Source organism: Antennarius striatus, chromosome 21 (assembly GCF_040054535.1).
Source record: "Antennarius striatus isolate MH-2024 chromosome 21, ASM4005453v1, whole genome shotgun sequence".
NCBI lineage: Eukaryota > Metazoa > Chordata > Actinopteri > Lophiiformes > Antennariidae > Antennarius > Antennarius striatus.
Genome location: NC_090796.1, coordinates 8,681,533 through 8,701,931, shown reverse-complemented (window position 1 = coordinate 8,701,931; position 20,399 = coordinate 8,681,533). Strand labels below are relative to the sequence as shown.

At 40.2% G+C, this 20,399-nt stretch overlaps 4 protein-coding genes across 6 annotated transcripts; 2 read left to right on the top strand and 2 right to left on the bottom strand.

Annotated features, from left to right (window-relative positions):
• The first annotated feature begins 132 nt into the window (after window positions 1-132).
• On the top strand, window positions 133-6,965 carry atp6v0cb (ATPase H+ transporting V0 subunit cb). Its single transcript, XM_068305266.1, has 3 exons — window positions 133-379; window positions 5,432-5,615; window positions 6,259-6,965. Exons 1-3 carry the CDS (start codon window positions 310-312, stop codon window positions 6,461-6,463), a joined length of 459 nt encoding a protein of 152 aa, XP_068161367.1. The 5' UTR covers window positions 133-309; the 3' UTR covers window positions 6,464-6,965.
• Window positions 6,966-7,379: 414 nt separating this feature from the next.
• nubp2 (nucleotide binding protein 2 (MinD homolog, E. coli)) lies at window positions 7,380-10,835 on the bottom strand. The gene is made up of 7 exons (XM_068305264.1): window positions 10,715-10,835; window positions 10,083-10,198; window positions 9,725-9,923; window positions 9,025-9,182; window positions 8,585-8,695; window positions 8,392-8,461; window positions 7,380-8,130 (listed from the first exon to the last, which is right to left on the bottom strand). The coding sequence occupies exons 1-7, from the start codon at window positions 10,728-10,730 to the stop codon at window positions 7,991-7,993; spliced, it is 810 nt and encodes a 269-aa protein (XP_068161365.1). The 5' UTR covers window positions 10,731-10,835; the 3' UTR covers window positions 7,380-7,990.
• A 663-nt stretch (window positions 10,836-11,498) lies between these two features.
• On the top strand, window positions 11,499-16,922 carry spsb3b (splA/ryanodine receptor domain and SOCS box containing 3b). Of its 3 annotated transcripts, XM_068305433.1 has the most exons (8): window positions 11,544-11,601; window positions 11,961-12,024; window positions 13,209-13,320; window positions 14,378-14,558; window positions 14,818-15,005; window positions 15,141-15,243; window positions 15,636-15,761; window positions 15,844-16,922. In XM_068305433.1, the coding sequence occupies exons 2-8, from the start codon at window positions 12,002-12,004 to the stop codon at window positions 16,368-16,370; spliced, it is 1,260 nt and encodes a 419-aa protein (XP_068161534.1). In that variant the 5' UTR covers window positions 11,544-11,601; window positions 11,961-12,001; the 3' UTR covers window positions 16,371-16,922. The 3 variants fall into 3 exon arrangements, with proteins under 3 accessions (XP_068161533.1, XP_068161532.1, XP_068161534.1); XM_068305432.1 differs by lacking the exon at window positions 11,961-12,024 and having other exon boundaries at window positions 11,499-11,601; XM_068305431.1 differs by lacking the exon at window positions 11,961-12,024 and having other exon boundaries at window positions 11,525-11,601; window positions 13,176-13,320.
• A 27-nt stretch (window positions 16,923-16,949) lies between these two features.
• Window positions 16,950-20,359, bottom strand: eme2 (essential meiotic structure-specific endonuclease subunit 2). The gene is made up of 8 exons (XM_068305430.1): window positions 19,726-20,359; window positions 18,931-19,052; window positions 18,613-18,705; window positions 18,414-18,538; window positions 18,178-18,256; window positions 17,854-17,969; window positions 17,576-17,765; window positions 16,950-17,374 (listed from the first exon to the last, which is right to left on the bottom strand). Exons 1-8 carry the CDS (start codon window positions 20,156-20,158, stop codon window positions 17,219-17,221), a joined length of 1,314 nt encoding a protein of 437 aa, XP_068161531.1. The 5' UTR covers window positions 20,159-20,359; the 3' UTR covers window positions 16,950-17,218.
• Between the last annotated feature and the right edge of the window lie 40 nt (window positions 20,360-20,399).

Sequence of the window (20,399 nt, the reverse complement as noted above, 5' to 3'; positions counted from 1 at the left end):
ATAAAACTATTTTCTGTCCAGTTTCGGTACCTTAGTGTACAGTGAATCAAATGTATTTTAGTACGTCGCTACGTGCGTTTAATCCGTCGGTCCAGTCAGGTGATACTTTCCGCCTCGCCATTTTGTAGCGCTGCGCCGGATATTTATATGAAGAGTCGTGACTACGGAGTCGACAGTACTAGTTAGGTGGCCCGAAGGTTCCCTGTCCACTCTATTTAGCACTTACAGCCTGTGGCCTCAGCGAAGTGTGATTCTTCGTGAAGCAGATAATTTTGTACTTGTAATTTGTTTTTATATAATTTGAGAAGAATGGCCGACACCCCTCTATACTCACCGTTCTTTGCAGTGATGGGTGCCTCTGCTGCGATGGTGTTCAGCGGTAATTATAACACGATTACAACCTTTCATATTTAAGGTGGTTTTTTTTTCGTCACAGCGTGGCCGTGTATTCGTTTTCCGTAGGCCCATTCTGTAATTATATAATTGCCGTCAAACCTATAGGTTGTCAACCATCCTGCGTCATTTGGAGCGCATTTGTAAAACACCATCTGCTAGCTTTGCTAGCGTCACAGTGCTTCTCGAGTTGTCATAATTTTAGGCTAGCCAGAAAGAACATTTTTACTCTGTTTGCGGTGTTTTCTTCACCAGCCAGTCATTATGCAATTTCCTCCGGGATTAATAAAGTATCTATCTATCTATCTATCTATTATGGTCACCGCTGCAGGCCAATGGTCTTTAACGGCATTTATCAAAGACTAATCGAGGCTAGTCAGCTAGCACAAGTTAGCTTTGACGTTAGCTTTTACGGCTAGTTGTGTGTAACGTGTGCCTTCTCTGTAGATTGGCAGTGGAAATTCACTGTCTGAAATGATGAATGTTTTATTTAAAGAAGTTTTTCACAGGTTAGTGGTCATCTGAAAGTGTCAGGATAATATCCAGTTTATCTGAGCGCTCTGTCTTTTGTTAGCTTTATCCGCTTAGCCTTAGAGACAACCTAACAGTTGTGATTAGGTTTGTTGAATATTAAAAAGAAATGTTATAACAATCTAACGAAATTATGTGTACCAGTTTGAAAGAAGATTTCAGTGATCACCACACTAATTAAAAGTTACATCACGCTGTTATCTTTACATGTAGAAAGTTGTCATATTAGTCCTACACATCTGATCTGCTGTTAAGTGTGGGGGGTTTTTTGGGGGGGTGTGATGTAATTTAATGTGACCTGTAATTCAATTTCCTAACGACTTGACAAAGCATTGGACAAGTTGAACTGCTTCACTTCCTCATTGCCCAAAGGAGTGACACTAGGTCACGTGATTGTCACATGATGTGACTTATGACTTCTTTTGACACCTGATCTTATGAAAAGTTCCTACCAAAGGGTTTTGTTAACAAGTTGGAAGTGAAACATGTTCAAAGATAGAGACTATTTTTGATTTAAGTTAGAGAGTGTGACATCTGTGATGATGTGAATGTAAGGTGTGCAGGGTTATTTGTAGACCTATGGGACTTAAACAGACCATTTTCTGGCAGAAGGCACTCTTTAGTTTTATTACATTTAAATATCTGTCTTTGAATAAAATAAAAAAGAATAAAATGTATGCTCCATCATTGTGACACAACTATTTCATTAATTTATGCCTTTTGTTAATGTTAAGAATGGAGAGCTTTTCAGATTAAAAGATTTACATCAGAAACCCACATATTGGATCATACGGAGATGATCCAAGTGATATAATGACATACAGTATTGCCAGTAAAAGCAAAAATCTTAACTTAAAGCAAAATATATGAAAGAGCTTATAACATACAGTAATATTACTTGTCAGTGTCAGAATTCCGACACTAAAGTTTGAACGCAATAAAGTAGTAAAATAATATGTCTTACAAGCAAATGTACAACAAATACTAAAATGACAAAAGCACATATTAAATATTTGATGGCAGTAAAAAAAAAAGCTAAGTCAAGACATACAAATACAGATTATGAAGGTATGTTAAAAAAAAAGCTAAACATTGTTTTAAGTGAGCCATCTTGAAAAAGTTAGTTTGAAGGAGACACTGAAAAGCTGCAGTGCACTACCAATGTCATTGTGAAGGGAAGGCTGATACAAAAGCACTGGCCTGTAACTAAAAATGCACAGTAACATGTAGTTTTCAGTCTCATCAAAGTATACGGGAATTGATCAGGTGTTTTTGCTCTGAAGGTGCTAATTCAACTGTTCCTTCCATTAAAGCCTTAAGGGACCCCAACCACAGAACGAACATGACAGGTTACAGGGACAGTGGGATGTAGCTGAAGTTGTGACAAGTGGGGAATCACAGGATGAGGGAGGTGGTGTTTGTGTGTGTGATAATGATGATAATTATAATGTTTCTGATGTCGATCTACTGCTGGTGGTTAATCAGTGCCAAACAAAGCAGCATATGCTGCATGAAATGATTTTTATTACTTGTAAAGTTCATTAATGCTGTCACAACATGTGCTGTCTAAACATTAACCAGCTAACGTTAATTTGTCAACATCACGTTGCCAAGTCCATGTTGCTGTGTGTCTTTGTGCTGCATTAGACTAAGAGTTTACTTAATTAAGATGCATGACAAGGCTATACGTCAGGCCTATAAAACACATCAGTGGTGCCAAGAGGTTTTCCTGCTTATACACAGGCCAACAGTTGTACAGTAAAAATGTTCATTGTTTTATGGTTTTGTCCACTGGTCATCATCCTTCATGGTGGAGAGATATGAAGTGTAGAGCGTATTCCATAATACGATCATGACATAAAAAGGTCTAATAATTATACTATTATCATTTTTTAATGCCCCTCTCTTGACTGTTTAATGAAGACATTTATTATTCTTATAGTTTAGTAACATATAGGTGTCGTAACTGATCGCCTCAGGTATATGTAAACAGAGACTGATGGCAGGTGGGAGGTTTTCTCCAGATTGCCCTCTATGATGCAACAGATAGTCAATAAGTCTCCATGTTGCTGCGTCATAATATTTACAATATAGTCTGGATTTTGTTACAGTTGAACCATTTTTTGTATAACTGTCCTCCAGATTTTTCTCATTCTTGAAACCAGTGCTTCCTCTTTTCCACACTGCTTCTATCAGACATATCTTCTGTGTTTGTATATTGCCTGTAAGATTATCTGTAGCTTGGGGCACCTCCTGCTGTCACATCACAATGCGTCAGAAGAATATCCTGTAGAAATATTCTGCAAGGTAGAATATAGAAGTGATTAATTTCTCTGCCTTCCATTACTTGCCCCAGGACTTAGGAATATAGTGACTTGTTGAAACACATCGCTGTAGATGACCAGGAGGGATTTTATCTTGTATTAACAAGATAGTTTTGTTGATTTTAAAATAAAATATAAATTGATAAATGTGACATCTGGCTGTGTGCACTTAACCTATGTAATTTTTTTATTTGACTCTGCGATGTAGTCGGCAGAAAGCCTCACAGCTAGTTTTGGAGTTTGCTCAAACACACAAACCCAAGAAAACAGATGGACGAAGCAGGGCTCCCCAGGCTGTATGCACGATTTCTTAAAAGACTGGATGCTTAGTCATCTTTAGTCAGTTGGTTATGGTGTCAGAAACTAGGCTAGGTTTTTAAGATATTATTTTACAGGTTGTTAAATTTTTATTTTTGTAGCCATTTTACCATTGCATATACAAGACATTCTACTGTGGCCTGTTTTTTCAATGGAGAAGCTGCATAGCATTTTATTAAGCATTAAAAGCTGATTCACTGCGTCTTTAACTAAATGTATGTATTCCAGAATAAATTATATGTAAATATGTATTTTAAATATTGATGTATGTGGAGTAAGACATGAATAATTACACCATGTAGGAAGAAACAATGGTCTCCAGCAGTTGATTTTTTTAGGTGATTTAATGACCATACATTGTAATGGATATATCAGTATCTAAACTTTGAATTAATACATGAACAATTAATCTATCCGGTTGCTGTAAAACATCAAGAACATATCTATTGCTGGTATGTTCAGGATTTCTGGGAGAGCAATTCCCTGTTGCTCTTTACATTTTTAGTTTTACATCCTGCTTCAAAACAGTGATGTATTGTAATTGTCAGTGTTCGTGTGTCCGTCCGTCCGTCCGTTAGTCTTCGCAACCGTTGCAGATGGAAAGATGAAACAAAAAGCACATTACACGGGCACCAAAGTGTATGAAAATGAGATGATGACCTTGAGAAAAGTAAGTCAGTGAAATTTCAACTTTTGTACACTCAGGAATTGGATAATATAGAAAGACGAGGGAGAAGGCCAGCGTGAGTGAGATCATAGATCAAAGCTAGTGCTTTGATCTACGAAAGTAGGTCAGAGCACTAGCTTGATCTTTGACCTTTGCCATTAGGTCCTTGTTTGGATTTGGGGGTGTTCTTATTTGAGGTGAGGGTCATAAATCCTGTTTAGGCATTCATTCACTCATTCATGTTCTTGAAGACAAGACAATCAAATGTCTACAGCCACTTCTGTCTTGTTGGTCACAGGTATTGCTGGAACCTATCCCAGCTGGCAACTGTTGTTAAGCAGGCTATGCCCTGGACTTGTCACACAGAGACTGACAACCACACACACACCTAGACAATTTGGTGTGACCCATTTACCTAGGCTGCATGTTTTTGGAGGAGAGAACCCACACAGATACTGGTAGAATATAGAAACTCTGCCCATAAAGGATTCAAATCTGGAACCGCCTTGCTGTGAAGCGACAACACCACCGTGTCACCTCCTTCCTGTTGAGACACATTTGTACAATTCTTATTTTGGTCTTTACTGCGCTATCTTTACATTTGGTTTCTAATTCTACAACAGGATGTGATCAAATGTTTTTTTTCTTGTTGTCAGACTTTGTTGATTTTTACTGTATGTTCTACTGCGTGGCTTAGACCTACAGAACCGATGAATCTTATCGTTGATCTGGGTGCAGCGGATGCAGCTTCTCCTTTTGTCTGTGAAATGCTTCCCCAATGCGTCTGAAAATATGGTTTACCGATTCTGTTGTCAATAATCAGGGTCAAACGTTGATCTAATATCCCTGGCAGAGTCCGATCTAAAGATCTAAAGAATGACTGAAGCAACTGGAGGAGACAAAACACACTGAATATTTGATCACTTTGATTCAGCTTCAAGAACAAAATTTCTTATTCCCCTTTTGACATTAGCTAAAAAAACCCTGGTAATGTCATCTTGGAGTTTTAGGAGGAATAGAAACTGTTAAAGCAGTTGTTGTACTGCTCTTCCAACTCTTACTTCACTTCTGCTTCATTAGTTCGTAGCGACTTGCAGTTTTGTCATGTTATAAGTTATTGTAACTTGGATTGTAAAAGTATGGTCTGCTCCCCTTTCTGTTTTGCTTTTAAACTGAAACCATCTGTTTTTGATCCAAGCCTTGGGAGCAGCCTACGGCACAGCGAAGAGTGGTACAGGGATCGCCGCCATGTCTGTGATGAGGCCGGAGCTCATCATGAAGTCCATCATCCCTGTGGTCATGGCGGGTATCATCGCCATCTACGGCCTGGTAGTAGCAGTGCTGATTGCAAATGACATTTCAGCCACCGTCCCCCTGCACAAGTGAGTTCAGTTTACCAAAGCCATCCATTCAAAGATATTTCTTCCTAGTATGTCAGGTTTTTATTCTGTCAAAACTAGGAGAAACTCATTAAATCTGTTCCGTAATCTGTAGGAAACTAGTCTTGGTACCAGTCAAACTGAAAATGGGACAAAAAGTGAACCTAAATCAAACAATGGGTTTATTTTTAACTGACAAATCTTCCATGGAGACCAAAACTGTAATTCCTTCTTCTAAACCACAGCCCTGATAAAACTATTCTTTCAACATACATATTCTTTCATAAGTACCGTAAATGTCATGTATCAGTTTTGGGTGTTGTAGATGAAACTTACTACTAAATACAGGACTTTGAGTGTCAGCGTAGTCAGAAACTGTAAACAGAAATAAAACTAAGAATGTGAGCGTGTCTTTAATTGTAAACACTTTGTGGATAAAATGAGACATGCATGCAAATATTCTTCTTGCACAGTTGAAAATCATGCAATATGTCAACAATTAAAGTAGAAACCCCTTCTATCAGCATTCATTCCAGTTTAAGAAGCTTCACACTTCACACATCTTCTAGTCACAGTTCGGTAATTGTAAATTGTTAACCTTTTTTTGATCACGAGTAATCCCTCATATGTCTTATACTCTGTTTAGGAGTTTCCTCTACCTGGGAGCCGGGCTGAGCGTCGGTCTCAGCGGGCTGGCAGCAGGCTTTGCAATCGGCATTGTGGGCGACGCTGGAGTGAGGGGCACAGCTCAACAGCCAAGGCTTTTTGTGGGCATGATTCTTATTTTGATTTTTGCTGAGGTCTTGGGGCTCTATGGGCTCATTGTTGCGCTCATCCTGTCCACAAAATAAACATCCAAACATTGCCACCACAAGATCTCTCCTTTATGTTGCTGCTGGAGGAAAAGGCGTTAAAAAAAATTGTAAAAATTCCTGCCACACAAGAAGTAATTATGGTGCAGGGGAAAAACGGCACCGTGATTACAGTCTAATTTCAACAGTGTGTACAGTCATCCCAATTAGATAGTTAACTTGTAAATGCGCAATGTAGTGATCTGTCTGTCTTGTATGCGTGTGTTTCAAAACAGTTGTTTGATGACGATTCCTTTTTAACCCTCCACTTACTTTAGGCCTTGAGGCCAAACGAAGCAGCCTGGCCTCTGGTCTAAAACAGCTGACCAATGGGCCGCACAGCTTTTTCTCCCATGGCAACCTAGGAGACGACATAATTTCTGCATTAATTTTGAGAATCTATTTGTGAAGAGAAATGCATGGACTTAATGATTTTTTTCCACTTATTTTATTTATAAAAGTTAATTAAACTGTACAATACAGAAAGTCTAATTCCCCAAAATATATATATATATATATATATATATATATATAGACTTATAAATATCTACATAGACAGATTTAATGCACTCTGGGGTATTTGTGCTAAGTGGCGGGATTTCCTCTGGATGTAATTCTCGATTTAAGATTGCCTTTAGTATGTTGCTGGTGAAGTGGGAGTTTTGTGTGTAGCTGTATTCTAATCATGACACAGACCTTCCCCAACATCAGTGTTTCCCCTGTAGGATGACTGTTTGCATTAAAAGGTGTGTGCGTGCCCATTGATGAGTCTCAAGTGTAATTTACAAATTTCATCTGTCCATCCTCACCCTGTCATCTGTGGCTGTACTTCTCTTCCACATTCCAACCATTCAAGTCCTGCATGGGTTTCATTGTCTTGTTTCCGTCAAGTGTGAAGCTGAAGAGCAGGCAGGTTTCAGAAGACTTAATCCAGATCAAAAATGTGGCTTAATGTTGGAAATTAAAATGCAAAATCCACATGACGCACAAGTTTGTAGCCTACAGCAGGTGTCCAGTGCATTAGTGTTCTTGTTGGCTATGTTTCATGTCAGGAACAGTCAGATTTGATCTGGAGTTTGTTTTCTGAAAATGGACTTGCTTCTGACACCTTTTGAAGCGCCAATCTACAATCTTGTAAGAACACCGTTGTTGAAATGATCCTGATGTATTGACGTGTGTCACAATCACATTAAAGATGATTCCATCTTGGATTTGACTGACTTCCAAAGGAACAGATCTGTTTTGATTGCTGCCATATAAAAAAATTGAGATTTCTATAAAATGTTTTTTTGGCGGTTCTTCAGTATCAATTCTTATTTCTCTGGCTAGACAGTAATCATCACACAGCAATTAATCTCCAGACTTGAAACCGAAATAAGATTGCATTCGTGTTGAGCAATATTGTTATCATAAAAAACGGAATCAGGAGACAATGTCAGACCATGGTGAATGTTCTGGTTTTTTTAAAACAATACTGCACATGTCAAATCAGTTCAACACAATTCAATATTTCAATAAGTAGAAGCCTCAGGTGCTTTGGAGGCTGTCTAGCAGGGTCTGGGAAATCCGGGTGATGGCACTGAAGGTGGCGCTGTCAGGAAAGGCCTGTAGGAAGTCTTTTCCTTCTTCTATGCTGGTGCTGAGCAGTGGATCCAAGGGCACAGCGCCTGGAATGAACAAAAGCACTGATCTTAACTGAACAAATTAGTAATGTTTTCAGCATCGCTGAGGAAAAAAAATAGCCTTAGATTAATGCATCTCGTCTTCACTGAGGTATTTTTCGACTGCAGCTGTATTTAAATCTGAGTCAACATTTTGAGCTGTGTGGTGATATAAAATCCCTCCTGAATGAAGAATGACACGTAATCCAAGAGTGTGTCGCCACCGTGTGGCTGCAAAGTGGAACGTTTACAATGCATTAATCTCACCTAAAAATACAGATCCAGTCAGCTTTGCCAATTCCTCACCACCACCTTTTGAGAATATATTACTGCACTCCTGGAAAAAAAAGCAGTTTATTAAAAGATATCATTTAAAGTACAGCAATGCACATATATGTAGAATGTCCTTTAATTCCGTTACGCTTTGGTATTTTAAATCTGAATTGTACAGTTTACACACCGAGCAGTGGGGACAAACAAAGCCGCTCATGTTCTCTACGATGCCGAGGATCCTCACGCCCGTCTTCTTACAGAAGGTGATCTCTCTCCTCACGTCCCCCGTAGATACTGCCTGTAGCCAGTACAACAGTTAAATATTTTTATAGAATCAGAAAATAGTTGATTGCCAGGTACAGTAAAGTTTACCACACAAAACTTCATGCGGTGTTGGGTGCATTTAAAAATATGCAAATCAAAAAAAGAAAAAATATTAATACACTGTATGGGCCCTCCTTTTGCTGTGAAAAGGCACATAATCATGTCGCGTCGCTGGTTAACTGATGTTTTATAAAGCTGAAAAGGTCAACAAAAACTCAACTATGCTGTGTTGTAGTTTCAGTTCTATCATGTGCTTTACTTTATCTCCGTGCTCCTACTTTTGATCGTAGGGTGTCTCCATACCTGAGGTGTGGTGACCAAAATGGCTCCATCCACTTTGCTGTGTTTTTTGAGATTCTCCAGTACTGCCAAATGCTCGTCAGATGTCCCCGGTGGTGTATCCACCAGCAGCACATCCAGCTCCCCCCACGCCACATCTGAGACAAACTGGCCAATCAGGGCTGTATGATGAGATAAGGGTGGAATGTACAAAACAAAAATGTTAGCTGTTCTAGCTAATGATGTTGGCTCCAGCACTACAATTTGTTCCACTCAGAGGTTTTCACAGACACTCAGGAGCCTTCACACTCCAGCTCACCAGCTAACACTCTTTGCTGACCAATGTTTTAGTCAAACAACAACCATCACTGCAAATTTACTTAAATCTTTGAAGAACATTCTGGAAGTAAATTCTAAGTTAAATTCAGTGATCCATTAATGACAACATTCTTTCTGACAATAAGAAATCTGAAAAAAAGACTATTCAGTTTTCCTCAAAGACTTTTGACTTTTTTTTTCTGACTTAAAAAAAAAATTAATTTATGCCTCTGTTTATGATATGCCATATGAAATGCTAAAACTGTATCAGTGTCGTTTTTTAAGTGTAATTCCTCTATAATGCACCTAATGCTGGCACAGATCATTTGACTGAGCGTTGTGTCGACATGATGGGTGTCAGCATGACAGGCCAGCAATGAACCAGTACAACTGAGGACAAGCATACCAGTTTTCTTGGGCCCCCTCCACACCACTGCTTCATCTGGGTCCTCCAGCAGGAAGCCGATGGACATCAGGGCGAGGCTCTTCTCCGGATCGGTGTAGACAGGCACCCAGCCTGAGTCACACTGGTGCACATCAGGCCGGCCAACACTTAGCATGCGGGGGATACTGGGCCCACACAGGTCGACGTCCAGAATTCCTATCTGATGAACACAGCCGCAGGAATATGGATTACTCGCTAGACAATAGCACACTATAGTCTTTACAATAACATCTCTGTGCGTTTTAAAGAAAAAAAAAACCATGTCTGAATATACTGACACCCTGTGCTCTGCTGCAGATGCACAGGTCTCTAAACTCACCTTTTTCCCAGCATGCTTTAGGGCGAGAGCCAGCTCTGTGGTGATGGTGCTCTTGCCCACCCCTCCTTTCCCCGACAAGATCAACACGACGTGCCGGACGTGGGAAAAGCTCGAATCTCATGTGAAAAAAATAATGAAGTAGGTTCATTCAGAACGAACTAAGCAGATGAGTGGAAGCTTATTTCAGAAGTTTACGTGTCAGTATCTAACTGAATTTGTAATATTGACTGTCTAATAATGCGTAACAGGGATCGGTGAGGGAACACGTGATGCATTTTATAACTAGCGTCACGTTTCATCACCCGAGTTCAAAAGTTCTACAGAAGTGGGTGTTTGAGTTTGTGTAAGATATTTATTAATAATAACTATGCAATTGTCTTTTTTTCTATGTACAGTAACTCGGATGGAAACGTGCCGACCGCTAAACTCTAAGGTATTAGACCATGGCTGAGCTGAATATGTAAAACTGAAGATAATTTCCAATTAGCTTCTGCCAGACAGGTAGCTAGTTAAATGATCTTCTAACTTTTGCCGACCTTGAAGGGCAAGGATAAGTTTCTGTCCGGATAAAACAAAAGCAACTGGAGAAGTAACCCTCAAACTAATTTCGTTGACCGGTAAATTATACCTACCATCGTTTTGATCCATAGTTTTGACGTAAGGGGCTTCGTTAGTGCGCTAACACCAGGATGTAGCAACTTCCGTAAATCGTCACGCCAGTGTAACCAATCACAAAGCATATAGTACCCTGAAGTACCGCCTTGCCCATAGGAACAACCAATAGATTGCCGGTGCGCACCGCGATGCATTCAGTGTACTAGACGGAAAATTTGTATAATGGAAAATGTGCAAGTAAACGTCTTTTATTTTTAAAAAAAATTTTTCACCCTAATAAAATGATAAGATGATCCAACATTTTGCTGGGTTCAGACAGTAGTTATGCATCATCTAGATCGATACTCGAACATGATCTTTTTTACCTAACTGGCCCAAAACGTCAAGAGGTACTATATTAATACATAGTACAGTACCTTATTATATATATATATATATATATATATATACACACACACACACACACACACATATACAAGCTCTGAAATTCCGCAATAGATTTGTACTTCAGTCGTTACACTTGGTAGTTATGCTGCATCACCCGACCTGCTTTGTCTGTCGTATGCAAAGTTGAGACTTACTTTTGATGTTGCCACTATTTTAGCCACTATAACTGAAATAAGACTGAAGGATTGTAACTATACTTCCCCGACGCTATTACTTCCCCCCCCCCCCCCCCCCCGTGGCGTCAGCCTATTTAGTTAAAGGTAATTCCGCATAAATTAACAAACTCCACCCCCTACGTTGGCCGTATCCACGAAAAGGGCGTGGCCATGTAATGTTTACGTGCAGCTTGTCAAGAAGTGGGGCAGAGTGCAAACTCCACCTGTTACTGTCGGAAATAGGAGCACGCTGTCCTTCTAATGAACCACTTCAAGACTGGGTCGAGGAATACGACTGTAAGGTAGGAGCAAAATTGCCGCTACGATTGAGATATCCATGCTGTAGATGAATGTTGTTTAAATTAAAGATAAAAATAGACATCAGCTGTAGTGCAAATTTGACTGAAAAGACCATATAATGGGACCTAAATATTCTCAGCTGTTCTTACTGGAGGGGAGAATAATGTATTGTTTCAGTGAACAGTCTTGTGTAGTAAATACATGCTGGATGACTAAGAAGGGACAACAGGATGTCATTGGAAAAAAATGTGTGCACAGCTTTGATAGTGATTTTGATGATTTGACGTGATGTAATAATCCATCACATTACTGTGAGAGTCCCTCTGCAACTGATAGACACAAATAATTGTATCAATCACAGGCAGTAGCAGTCACAAGTTCTGTCCCGAGTGGATCGTCCACATGATGCACATACAGTATGTAGGGTAAGGCCCAATTAAAGTGAGTCTATACCTCTATCTAATTTAAACTATTGGCAGTTATCTCCTGCACCTGCTCAGGAAACAGTCACCAGCTGCTGTGCTGAAAGGTAGCATAAACTGAGATGGCTATCAGGTTGAGGATCTTTCTTTTTTTAATAACTGGGTTTCTTGGAAATAAAGATAACCTTAAGAAAAACAAAACAACAAAATTAAAACATTTGATTAAGATTATTACTGATTTGTGGTGTAACACTCTCAAAACATGAGATTACTATAAATTATATGTCATCTTTAAAGCCAATAAATCCGGTGGTAGCTGCTTTCCAGGTCACAAATTCCAGAACACAGACAGATTTGTGTTTTTACATAGTAAAAGTCTATACGGTAATTATGAAAGCATAGAGGAACATTCTGTAACATTCTTGTCATTAGAATTGTTTGTTAAATTCACCCCTCTTGGTACAGTTTTCAATATTCATACTCTTAATGAATTATAATGAAATTGTTCCCTTTGTTCCAGTGAAACCTAGTTTGACCTACATTTATATAAAGGTCTGTTTAAAAGGCGTAACAAAGTGTCATACGTGGACACAGTTGTGTTACATACACCAGACTTGCATTCGAACATTTCTGGTGTCCCAGTTAATACTAGTATTAAAAACAATCTTATTTATGAATTGTACAAGATGACCTGTAGTCTTTGAGTCGGTCTTATTTGTGTCTATCAGTTGCTGAAGCTAGTTGTCAGACATGTTGCCACACTGATACAGTCAGCGGATTGATGTAAATAAAAGTAGGAAAGCATGGAGACACTTCTAGCTGCCACATGAATATGGAATGGATGGAACTACAACAGATGAACAAGATCAGCCTGTAGGTGATAGGACATGTTTTCTCCCAAAGACATTCTGCAACAGTTTCACACTGGCTTCAAGAACTATTTTAACTGTCCTACTTTCAGGTGTTGATGCCTTCTTTCCAGACTGCTAGAGGACATTTTTTTCATTCTTAATAATAATGATTAAGTGTGACATTAGTTCAATAAGTAAAATCTGAATGTCACATTAACCATTAAAACAAAGAAGCTCTGCACCATCAGTTCAACACTTGTTTTATTGACTGGCACAAATAAAACTTGCATGACATTTTGTCAGCTGGTCACAAAGTGCTGGGTCTGCTGTTCACAGAGCGTCCATGCTGAGACGAGGCAGAGATGGCCGGGCTCGGCATTTGGCAGATGCCATGGCGCTGATCCAGACATCGGACAGGGAGGATTGGGAAGGCCAGGCTGAGGCACAGGTGAGTCCTGGTGCCTTGTTGAGTAGAATGACTAACAAGTGGAGCAACGTATGTAACAACGATGAGAAATTAGTTTCAAAGTAGTGTTAAAGCAGTAAAACAAAATTTAAAACTAATAGAAACAAAAGGGAACCATTTTACATGTACAACATAATAACAGAAAGGTGAACTAATATTAACCACAATAGAGCATTCTCATATTGAGGCTCCTCTGCCACTTCCTGCAAATTTCCTTTTTCATGTGATGTCATGAAGCTTTTCTGGCCAAGTGGGTTTTTTTGTGGTCCAAGGCATGGAGCACTTTTTGCAGACTTTTTGGTGTTTAATAGTGCCATAGCTTTTGCAAAAGGGAATGAAGTAAGTAAAGTGTCCTTGTCTGACATTGCTGATATTTGCACCTGAGAGCAGACCTCTGTAAGACCACTTGAATGCTTTCAGATTTTATATTTCCAGACAGGTGAGACACCAAAGACATCCCATCAAAAATAAGATAACTAAACAAGACTGGGAAAAAGCAATGAATCCTGAAAAAGAAAAAGGGTTCGTAGATAATCAATTACCTTCTTGTTTAAGAGAAATTTAAAATGAGTGCTATGCCTAAATTTATAGATAAGGTCATGCAAAATCTAACATTTCCACTTGAATACCAGTAGTTTTCCACTGGGCTCCAGTCTGACCTGGCCGCGTGCAAGACACGGTCAGGTCTCCAAAGAGGAGCAGGCTCAGTATTTTTGGCAGGGGTCTAATCTTCCTCACAGGCACACATGTCATCTCTCACCAATAGGAAGCATGAGCTGCATTTATGGAAAAGGCTATCATGTTGAGTCTTTTAAAATTGGCATCTGGTTGATGAAGCTCCCACTTGTCTCGTAGAATTGGGATTTTCCTTCTGGACTGCTTTGGTAGCTTTTCTTACTGCAGAACTGCAGAAATATTTGAAATACCATTCTGAAGCTCTCTCTGCTGGATCCAATTTATTTCCCTGCTACCAGTTTAACATCTCTGGACCATGTCTTTGGACTTACAAGATAATGCTTGTGATATTTGTGTCAAACAGATGAGTGATTTGGAGCCAGACTTGGATTACCTGCAGAGTTTGCAGACTGTATCTGAGGATGTGGGCTTGCCCAGTCCAGTGGCCACGACAGGGGAGTCCTTCTGCCAGTGTGAGCGACCGGAGGAGGTCACCTCTGGCCTCAGTTTCTCCAGTGACTGTCTCTGTGGCGAGGAGGATCAGAGTGAGCTAACCCGATAAACACGTCCTATGACCTATGAACACAATACTGTAAAAACAGGCACAAGTGGTTTCGATTCATGGCGTAATATAAGATTCAGCAATGTGGATTGGGAATATTGAAACAAGATCACTGAAGTTAATACTGCACTAATATCGGACATACTGAAAGCACAGATGTTCTTTAGTGACTACCATGAGTAAAAAAGAATGGGATCATTGATATCGGCTCATATTATCATCCTGTGTGTTCCTGTGAACAGATTTTGATTGGGAGTGGGATGATGACTTCAAGTCTTCCGGAGCCTTCCTCAGCTGTGAAAACAGGAAAGTGAGCTTTCACTCGGACTACAGCTGCGGCACAGCAGCCATCCGTGGTACGGAGGAGCTCGCAGATGGCCAACACTTCTGGGAGGTCAAGATGACGTCCCCTGTCTATGGAACCGATATGGTGGGACTTAAATCAACTGTGTTGTAAAACAGTTGTGAGTCTGCGTGTTTGTAGGCGTGATGGATGTGAGGTCACGGAAAACTCTTTCTGCTGGTTTCATGTTCTGATACCGTCTTCACTTTGTCAATGGTGCAGATGATAGGCATTGGAACGTCGGAGGTGAACCTGGACAAATTCAAATACAGCTTTGGCAGCCTGCTGGGCCACGATGCAGACAGCTGGGGGTTGTCCTACACAGGTTAGAGGCACTCAGTCTAAAGATTCAAACATGATGATGAGCTATTCTTAATATATCCATTTTAAACAACTTTTTACCACTTATGTAGGAACTTTTTTTTTTTACTCAATTACAGAATTTTTCTGACACATAAAAATTCAAATCAGACATTTATGAGGAGCTTTGAAAGGAGAGATGCATGCATTATGTATCACGTTTAACAAAATAGTAATGCAATAGGCAACATTATAATCCCCTACTCACAAGGGTGAATGAATATTTAGCATTTTGATATTTATTTGATTGTACAGAAGTTAGATCTGAAGTATTTTTACATCATACTGTGTGTTCTTCGGAGTAATTTTCCCACACCATCATAATCAACAAAAAAAACAAACATGCTTGATATCCAGGTCACCTCCATCATAAAGGGGACAAGGTGAAGTTCTCCTCTCGGTTTGGACAAGGCTCCATCATAGGAGTGCACCTCGACACCTGGAACGGCACCTTGACCTTCTACAAGAACCGTCTCTGTATAGGTGGGTGGTTCTCTGTCGTTTAAATAAAATGAATCCCTAGAAGTACTTCTTGAAGTAATTTATTTTTAATCTTGTGCAACAGGTGTTGCTGCCACAAGGCTGCAGAACAAGAAGTTCTACCCTATGGTGTGTTCCACTGCAGCCAAAAGCAGTATGAAGGTGATCCGGGCCTGCTACACGCCCACCTCTCTGCAGTACTTTTGCTGCGCACGGCTTCGTCAGTTGATGCCCCACTGCCCAGATGTGCTAAAAGCTGTAGATCTGCCCCCAGGCCTACACACCCTCCTACAAATACGGCTGGGCTGGGTCTTCACCCTCACCAGCAGCCCTGCATCCTCTGAGCAGCTCAGGAACTCGCCTGAGGATTTCAACGATGAGATGAGCCCGTGTTTCAGCCCCAGCCCAGTATCGACTCCGAGTGCCTCCAACTACCCGAGTCCCTGCACCAGCCCGCTTCCTGACACAGTCCCACCCCAGTGCCCTTGTCAAATGTTAGCCCACAGTCTACCCTGCACTTGCCACTGTCCTCCAACTCCTCCCAGCAGCGACTACGAAAGCTGCTGCTCAGAGCCAGAGGACTACCAATGCAAAAGATGCCGCTGGACATGACTCGGTCCTGAAACGCATGTGTTTAGAACATAGCTATTCTACCATTGCCATCAAATTTTAGTTAGGAATCTCAACCTTTAACCTTCTTCTCTATCATTGTTCCTTTTCTTTATTTAGCAAATGTAAGATTCAAACAATGTTTTTAAAAAATGAGAAGTAATTTAAAGAAATGATAGAGACCTTTAAAGAAATGATGAAGTGAAGTTACAGTCATTCATTTTCATTTTGCTGGTTTCTATCAAAAGCTAACGAGAATCATTTGTGCTGCTTTGATGACTGAGTTTCCTATTTTTTAAAGTAAGCCCATTACTGTTTTTACTGGGTTTAATGCTCAAAGAAAAAACACTGGAAATCTTTTGTACACTCAAATCTCAGGGGTAGACTGATGGAAAATAGCTGCTTTTTGATACTGTTGAAATTATTGTTGTATAATCGCTTGAATACCAAAAGCGGATGTGTTTGTGCTTAAAACAGTTGGTTTTTTTTAATTTATATGCTATATGATTTATTAATGAACTTTCATACTCAGAAAATTCCCAAAAATAAATGAAAAAATTGCCAAATTCTCTTGCATCTGATTTTTATTGTTCGTACATAAACAAAACTGTAATGTTAATCACAGAAATCACAAAAAAAAAAATACTGGTCCAAAATGTGCAATTAATGACTGATTTTTTTTTAAAAATATTACATTCTTTTTAGTGTTCAGTACCTCTCTACATATTGAACTTTGTATCTTAGGTGTATTCTTAGAACATATCCACAAACATGTTAGCAGCAAAATGTTGTTAAAGTGTCATCAGACAAGACATTCAGTTTGACGTCCATTCATCTCTAAAACAGACAGATCAGTCCAGGACCAGCTGGGGGTTCTGGGATGTGAGGCAGCAGTAAACTCTGGCTGACATCTCTGGTCCTAGACGTCTCTCTTTACCTTCGGTCTTCACTAAAAGACCAGCCAGCAGCCTCTTTCTGTCCTCCTCTGACTTCAAGCTCTGGTATGCCTGAAAAACAAAGGAAATTCAATTCAAGTTCTGCTTACATACCGAATTCACATTTGATTCACGTGATTTGAGATGAAAAGACAACCACGGCTAATGTAATAATATACTGTTTATAGACAAGAAGATAATATTGATATATGTATGTGTTGATATTTGATCAAACTATTGGTACCACCATCTGCTGTATTCAATCAGATGTACCTGCAGCAGCAGCTGAGGAGATGGGTAGGCTGCCGTCACCGTGGAGGCCATAGTGGGACTAACTCTGTTCAGCTGTTGGATCTGCTTGCTCCAGACCTGAATCAGCCCAGACCCGTCCTTCTGAACCTGAACACCTCCAGCCCATGAATGATCCACATAGAAGGATAGATCTGACCGTTCCATCAGCTGTCTGGAAGTGGGAAGGACAAAACGTCAGCAGACATGTAATGGAAGCTTCCCTCATCTGCTAATGTGACAAAACTAGAGAGGCTGCGTACTTGAAAGGACGCTTCGATAAGGCCTTAGTGACAGCACACACGTGGTTAGTGATCTCCTGCCAGTCATCCAAGAAGACGACTGAGATATTCTTACAGACCTGCAGATACACAAGAACCTAGAGACAAGAAGTTCTTCATTTAGAATACTCAACTGTGGTGAATTAAAGCTCAGCTCATGTACCAGAGTGTGTCCTGGAATGTCAAGTATGTACAATATTTTTTTAAAATTAGATAACTGATCAATCTACTTAAAGAGGATTTAAGTTTGACAAATCATCAGCACTGAACTCATCTCAGGAAGGAAGAGTTTCAAAGCAAACTGACCTCCTCAAAGTCCAGATTATCCATCCCTAGTTTGGATTGTCGTGTTTCAACAAGCGAACATTCACCACAAGCATCGACCCTGTTGGTAGATCAATAAACCAGATTATGCAGCATTTGATTTTTTCGATCAGATTTGTAAATTTAGCTAAGTTGTCAAGTGTATATTAGTAACATATTAAAGAAGAGCCCATAAATGGTATTTATGTTTATTATTCATCACAGACACGTATACTAACCAGTAATCTGGTTGAGCGCCTGTCACTAGGAAGGTGACGACCTTCTTCACATCCCTGTTGAGGTACTCCAGAAGAGGACTGAATAAGGAATCCACTGCAGTCTCTTCCTCTTTACTGTCTAACATCTGCATTGACAACAGGTGTCCATTATGTAGGATGTCTTCAGAGTTCATTTATCTGAAGCGATAGGGGCACTTACTTTCTTTACAGACATTGTCATGTCCATGAGGTCAGTCAGATAGAGGAGCAGAACCATTTGTTCCTCCTCCACAGTTTCCTGTCCACCATCTCCCTGCATAATACAGAAGTGCAAGAATATGTCAATCTAAACACGGGAATTAAATAGAAATAATTAAAATGTACAATTGAAATATGAATGTATAATAAAAAAATGTACAAAAATATAAACAACAAAGGACATAACATGTCAAAAATTGCAGATATGCATTTCTGCTAAGCTTCCTCTGGTGCTGAAGTTATATTCACAGATATTATGAAAGATGTGATAAATCCCTACCTGTGGTAAATCTCTGGTCCAAGTGATGCTGCGTGGGAGCTGCTGGCTCTCAATGGTGAACTTCCACTCTAAGGAAGCGAGGGTATCTAACAAGATATCTGAACCCTCCTGCTGCAGGAGAGCTTAACACACACACACACACACACAGAGAGAGAGAGAGAGAGAGAGAGAGATCCCAAAGAGATTCAAGTAAAGAGGATTTTCAATAGTGTGCGTTTTCTGAACAAAGAAACATCTAACCTTTCAACATTTATCAAACTAAAGATGATCAAACTAAAAAAAAAACAGACAAAAGTCAGAAAAAAAATAACCAATTATCTGTTCTCCACAATCATCTCTTGTACAATCAAGTCTTTTACTTTTTTCCTTAATTTTTTTTCAATCTATAGAGAAAGAGAGACTTTTAGACAAACACGCTTGTGCATAACTTCTACCTATTGTCATTGTTCCCAAACCTAACCTAACTTAATCTAACCTTACCTAGCCTGATCTAACCTAACCTAACCTGACCCTTCCTAACCTTACTGACTGATGTCAGAGAAACAGACTTGAGCAAGTCAGTACTGTACATGGGTGCGTCAGAAAAATTATACATGAAAATGTTGTCCAATTTTGGACTTTGTACTCATTTGTTATTATATGTGTCAGAATTTATTATGATGTAGGTTTATTTCAAAACTGCCTATATACTCAGACAAACCTGTGAACAACAGATAACACATTCGAACTGTAGTGAATATTGTTAACATTAGAAGGTAAAATTCCGACAGTCCGTGAAGGCAGCACCGGGTGTACCTGGGTCCAGGCAGACCGTCAGACTCTTCAGGCAGCTCTCCGGCCTCAGCCTCCTCACGCTCCGCGCTGCCTCCTTCCTCCTCTGCTGCTCCCTTCTCCTCTCCTCCTGCTCCACGGCTTTGGCGGCTCTCCGCCTCAGCCTCTCCTCCTTCCTCTCTCTGGCCTTTTGTCTGTCGGCCTCTATCTCCTCTTTGGTGCGGCGTTTTCTTTGTGCGCTCCGACAGTCCGGTCTCACTGGAGACGGAACCGGGGCTCCGGTGGACTCGCCGCCCGGTGCCGCGGACGGCGGGAGGGTTTGGGAATCGGATTCCTGATCCTCTGTGACACATGCGCTCAGTGTTTCCGTCTGACTTTTCTCTTTCCGGTTAACTTCAACGTCGCTTTCCTCAGATTCGGATATTTCCCATGTGTGAACTCTGCGCAGCGCAGACATTTCACAAGTTTACACGTCGACACATTGAATCCACCGCGTTAAAGATACAGTATTGGATTTCTGCGTGTGCGCAGGAGCAGAGTTTGGATGTTCTAATGTGTACGGTGTCCGCTGATGGACACTAGAGCCAAACCGCGTTCGCTATACAGTATTCCAATGTCTCACTGGTCCCAAGACCATTGAGACATTTTCAAATAACAGATTTTTTTGCTTTAAAGTTATTCCAAAATGAGCGTTAAAT

What these genes read in the sequence shown, in the direction of transcription:
- atp6v0cb (XM_068305266.1), top strand. Translation starts at nt 310, where the DNA reads ATGGCCGACACCCCTCTATACTCACCGTTCTTTGCAGTGATGGGTGCC. An exon ending in TGCTGCGATGGTGTTCAGCG is followed by an intron (nt 380 to 5,431) that starts GTAATTATAACA and finishes TTTTGATCCAAG; the next exon opens with CCTTGGGAGCAGCCTACGGC. An exon ending in GCCACCGTCCCCCTGCACAA is followed by an intron (nt 5,616 to 6,258) that starts GTGAGTTCAGTT and finishes TACTCTGTTTAG; the next exon opens with GAGTTTCCTCTACCTGGGAG.
- nubp2 (XM_068305264.1), bottom strand. An exon ending in GAGGGGGCCCAAGAAAACTG is followed by an intron (nt 9,183 to 9,724) that starts GTATGCTTGTCC and finishes CTCATCATACAG; the next exon opens with CCCTGATTGGCCAGTTTGTC. An exon ending in TTGTTTGTCCCCACTGCTCG is followed by an intron (nt 8,462 to 8,584) that starts GTGTGTAAACTG and finishes TTTTTTTTCCAG; the next exon opens with GAGTGCAGTAATATATTCTC.
- spsb3b (XM_068305431.1), top strand. Translation starts at nt 11,561, where the DNA reads ATGAACCACTTCAAGACTGGGTCGAGGAATACGACTGTAAG. An exon ending in AAGGCCAGGCTGAGGCACAG is followed by an intron (nt 13,321 to 14,377) that starts GTGAGTCCTGGT and finishes TGTGTCAAACAG; the next exon opens with ATGAGTGATTTGGAGCCAGA. An exon ending in CTGTGGCGAGGAGGATCAGA is followed by an intron (nt 14,559 to 14,817) that starts GTGAGCTAACCC and finishes TCCTGTGAACAG; the next exon opens with ATTTTGATTGGGAGTGGGAT.
- eme2 (XM_068305430.1), bottom strand. Translation starts at nt 20,158, where the DNA reads ATGTCTGCGCTGCGCAGAGTTCACACATGGGAAATATCCGAATCTGAG. An exon ending in GGCGCTCAACCAGATTACTG is followed by an intron (nt 18,257 to 18,413) that starts GTTAGTATACGT and finishes ATCTACCAACAG; the next exon opens with GGTCGATGCTTGTGGTGAAT. An exon ending in CTCCTCAGCTGCTGCTGCAG is followed by an intron (nt 17,375 to 17,575) that starts GTACATCTGATT and finishes TTTGTTTTTCAG; the next exon opens with GCATACCAGAGCTTGAAGTC.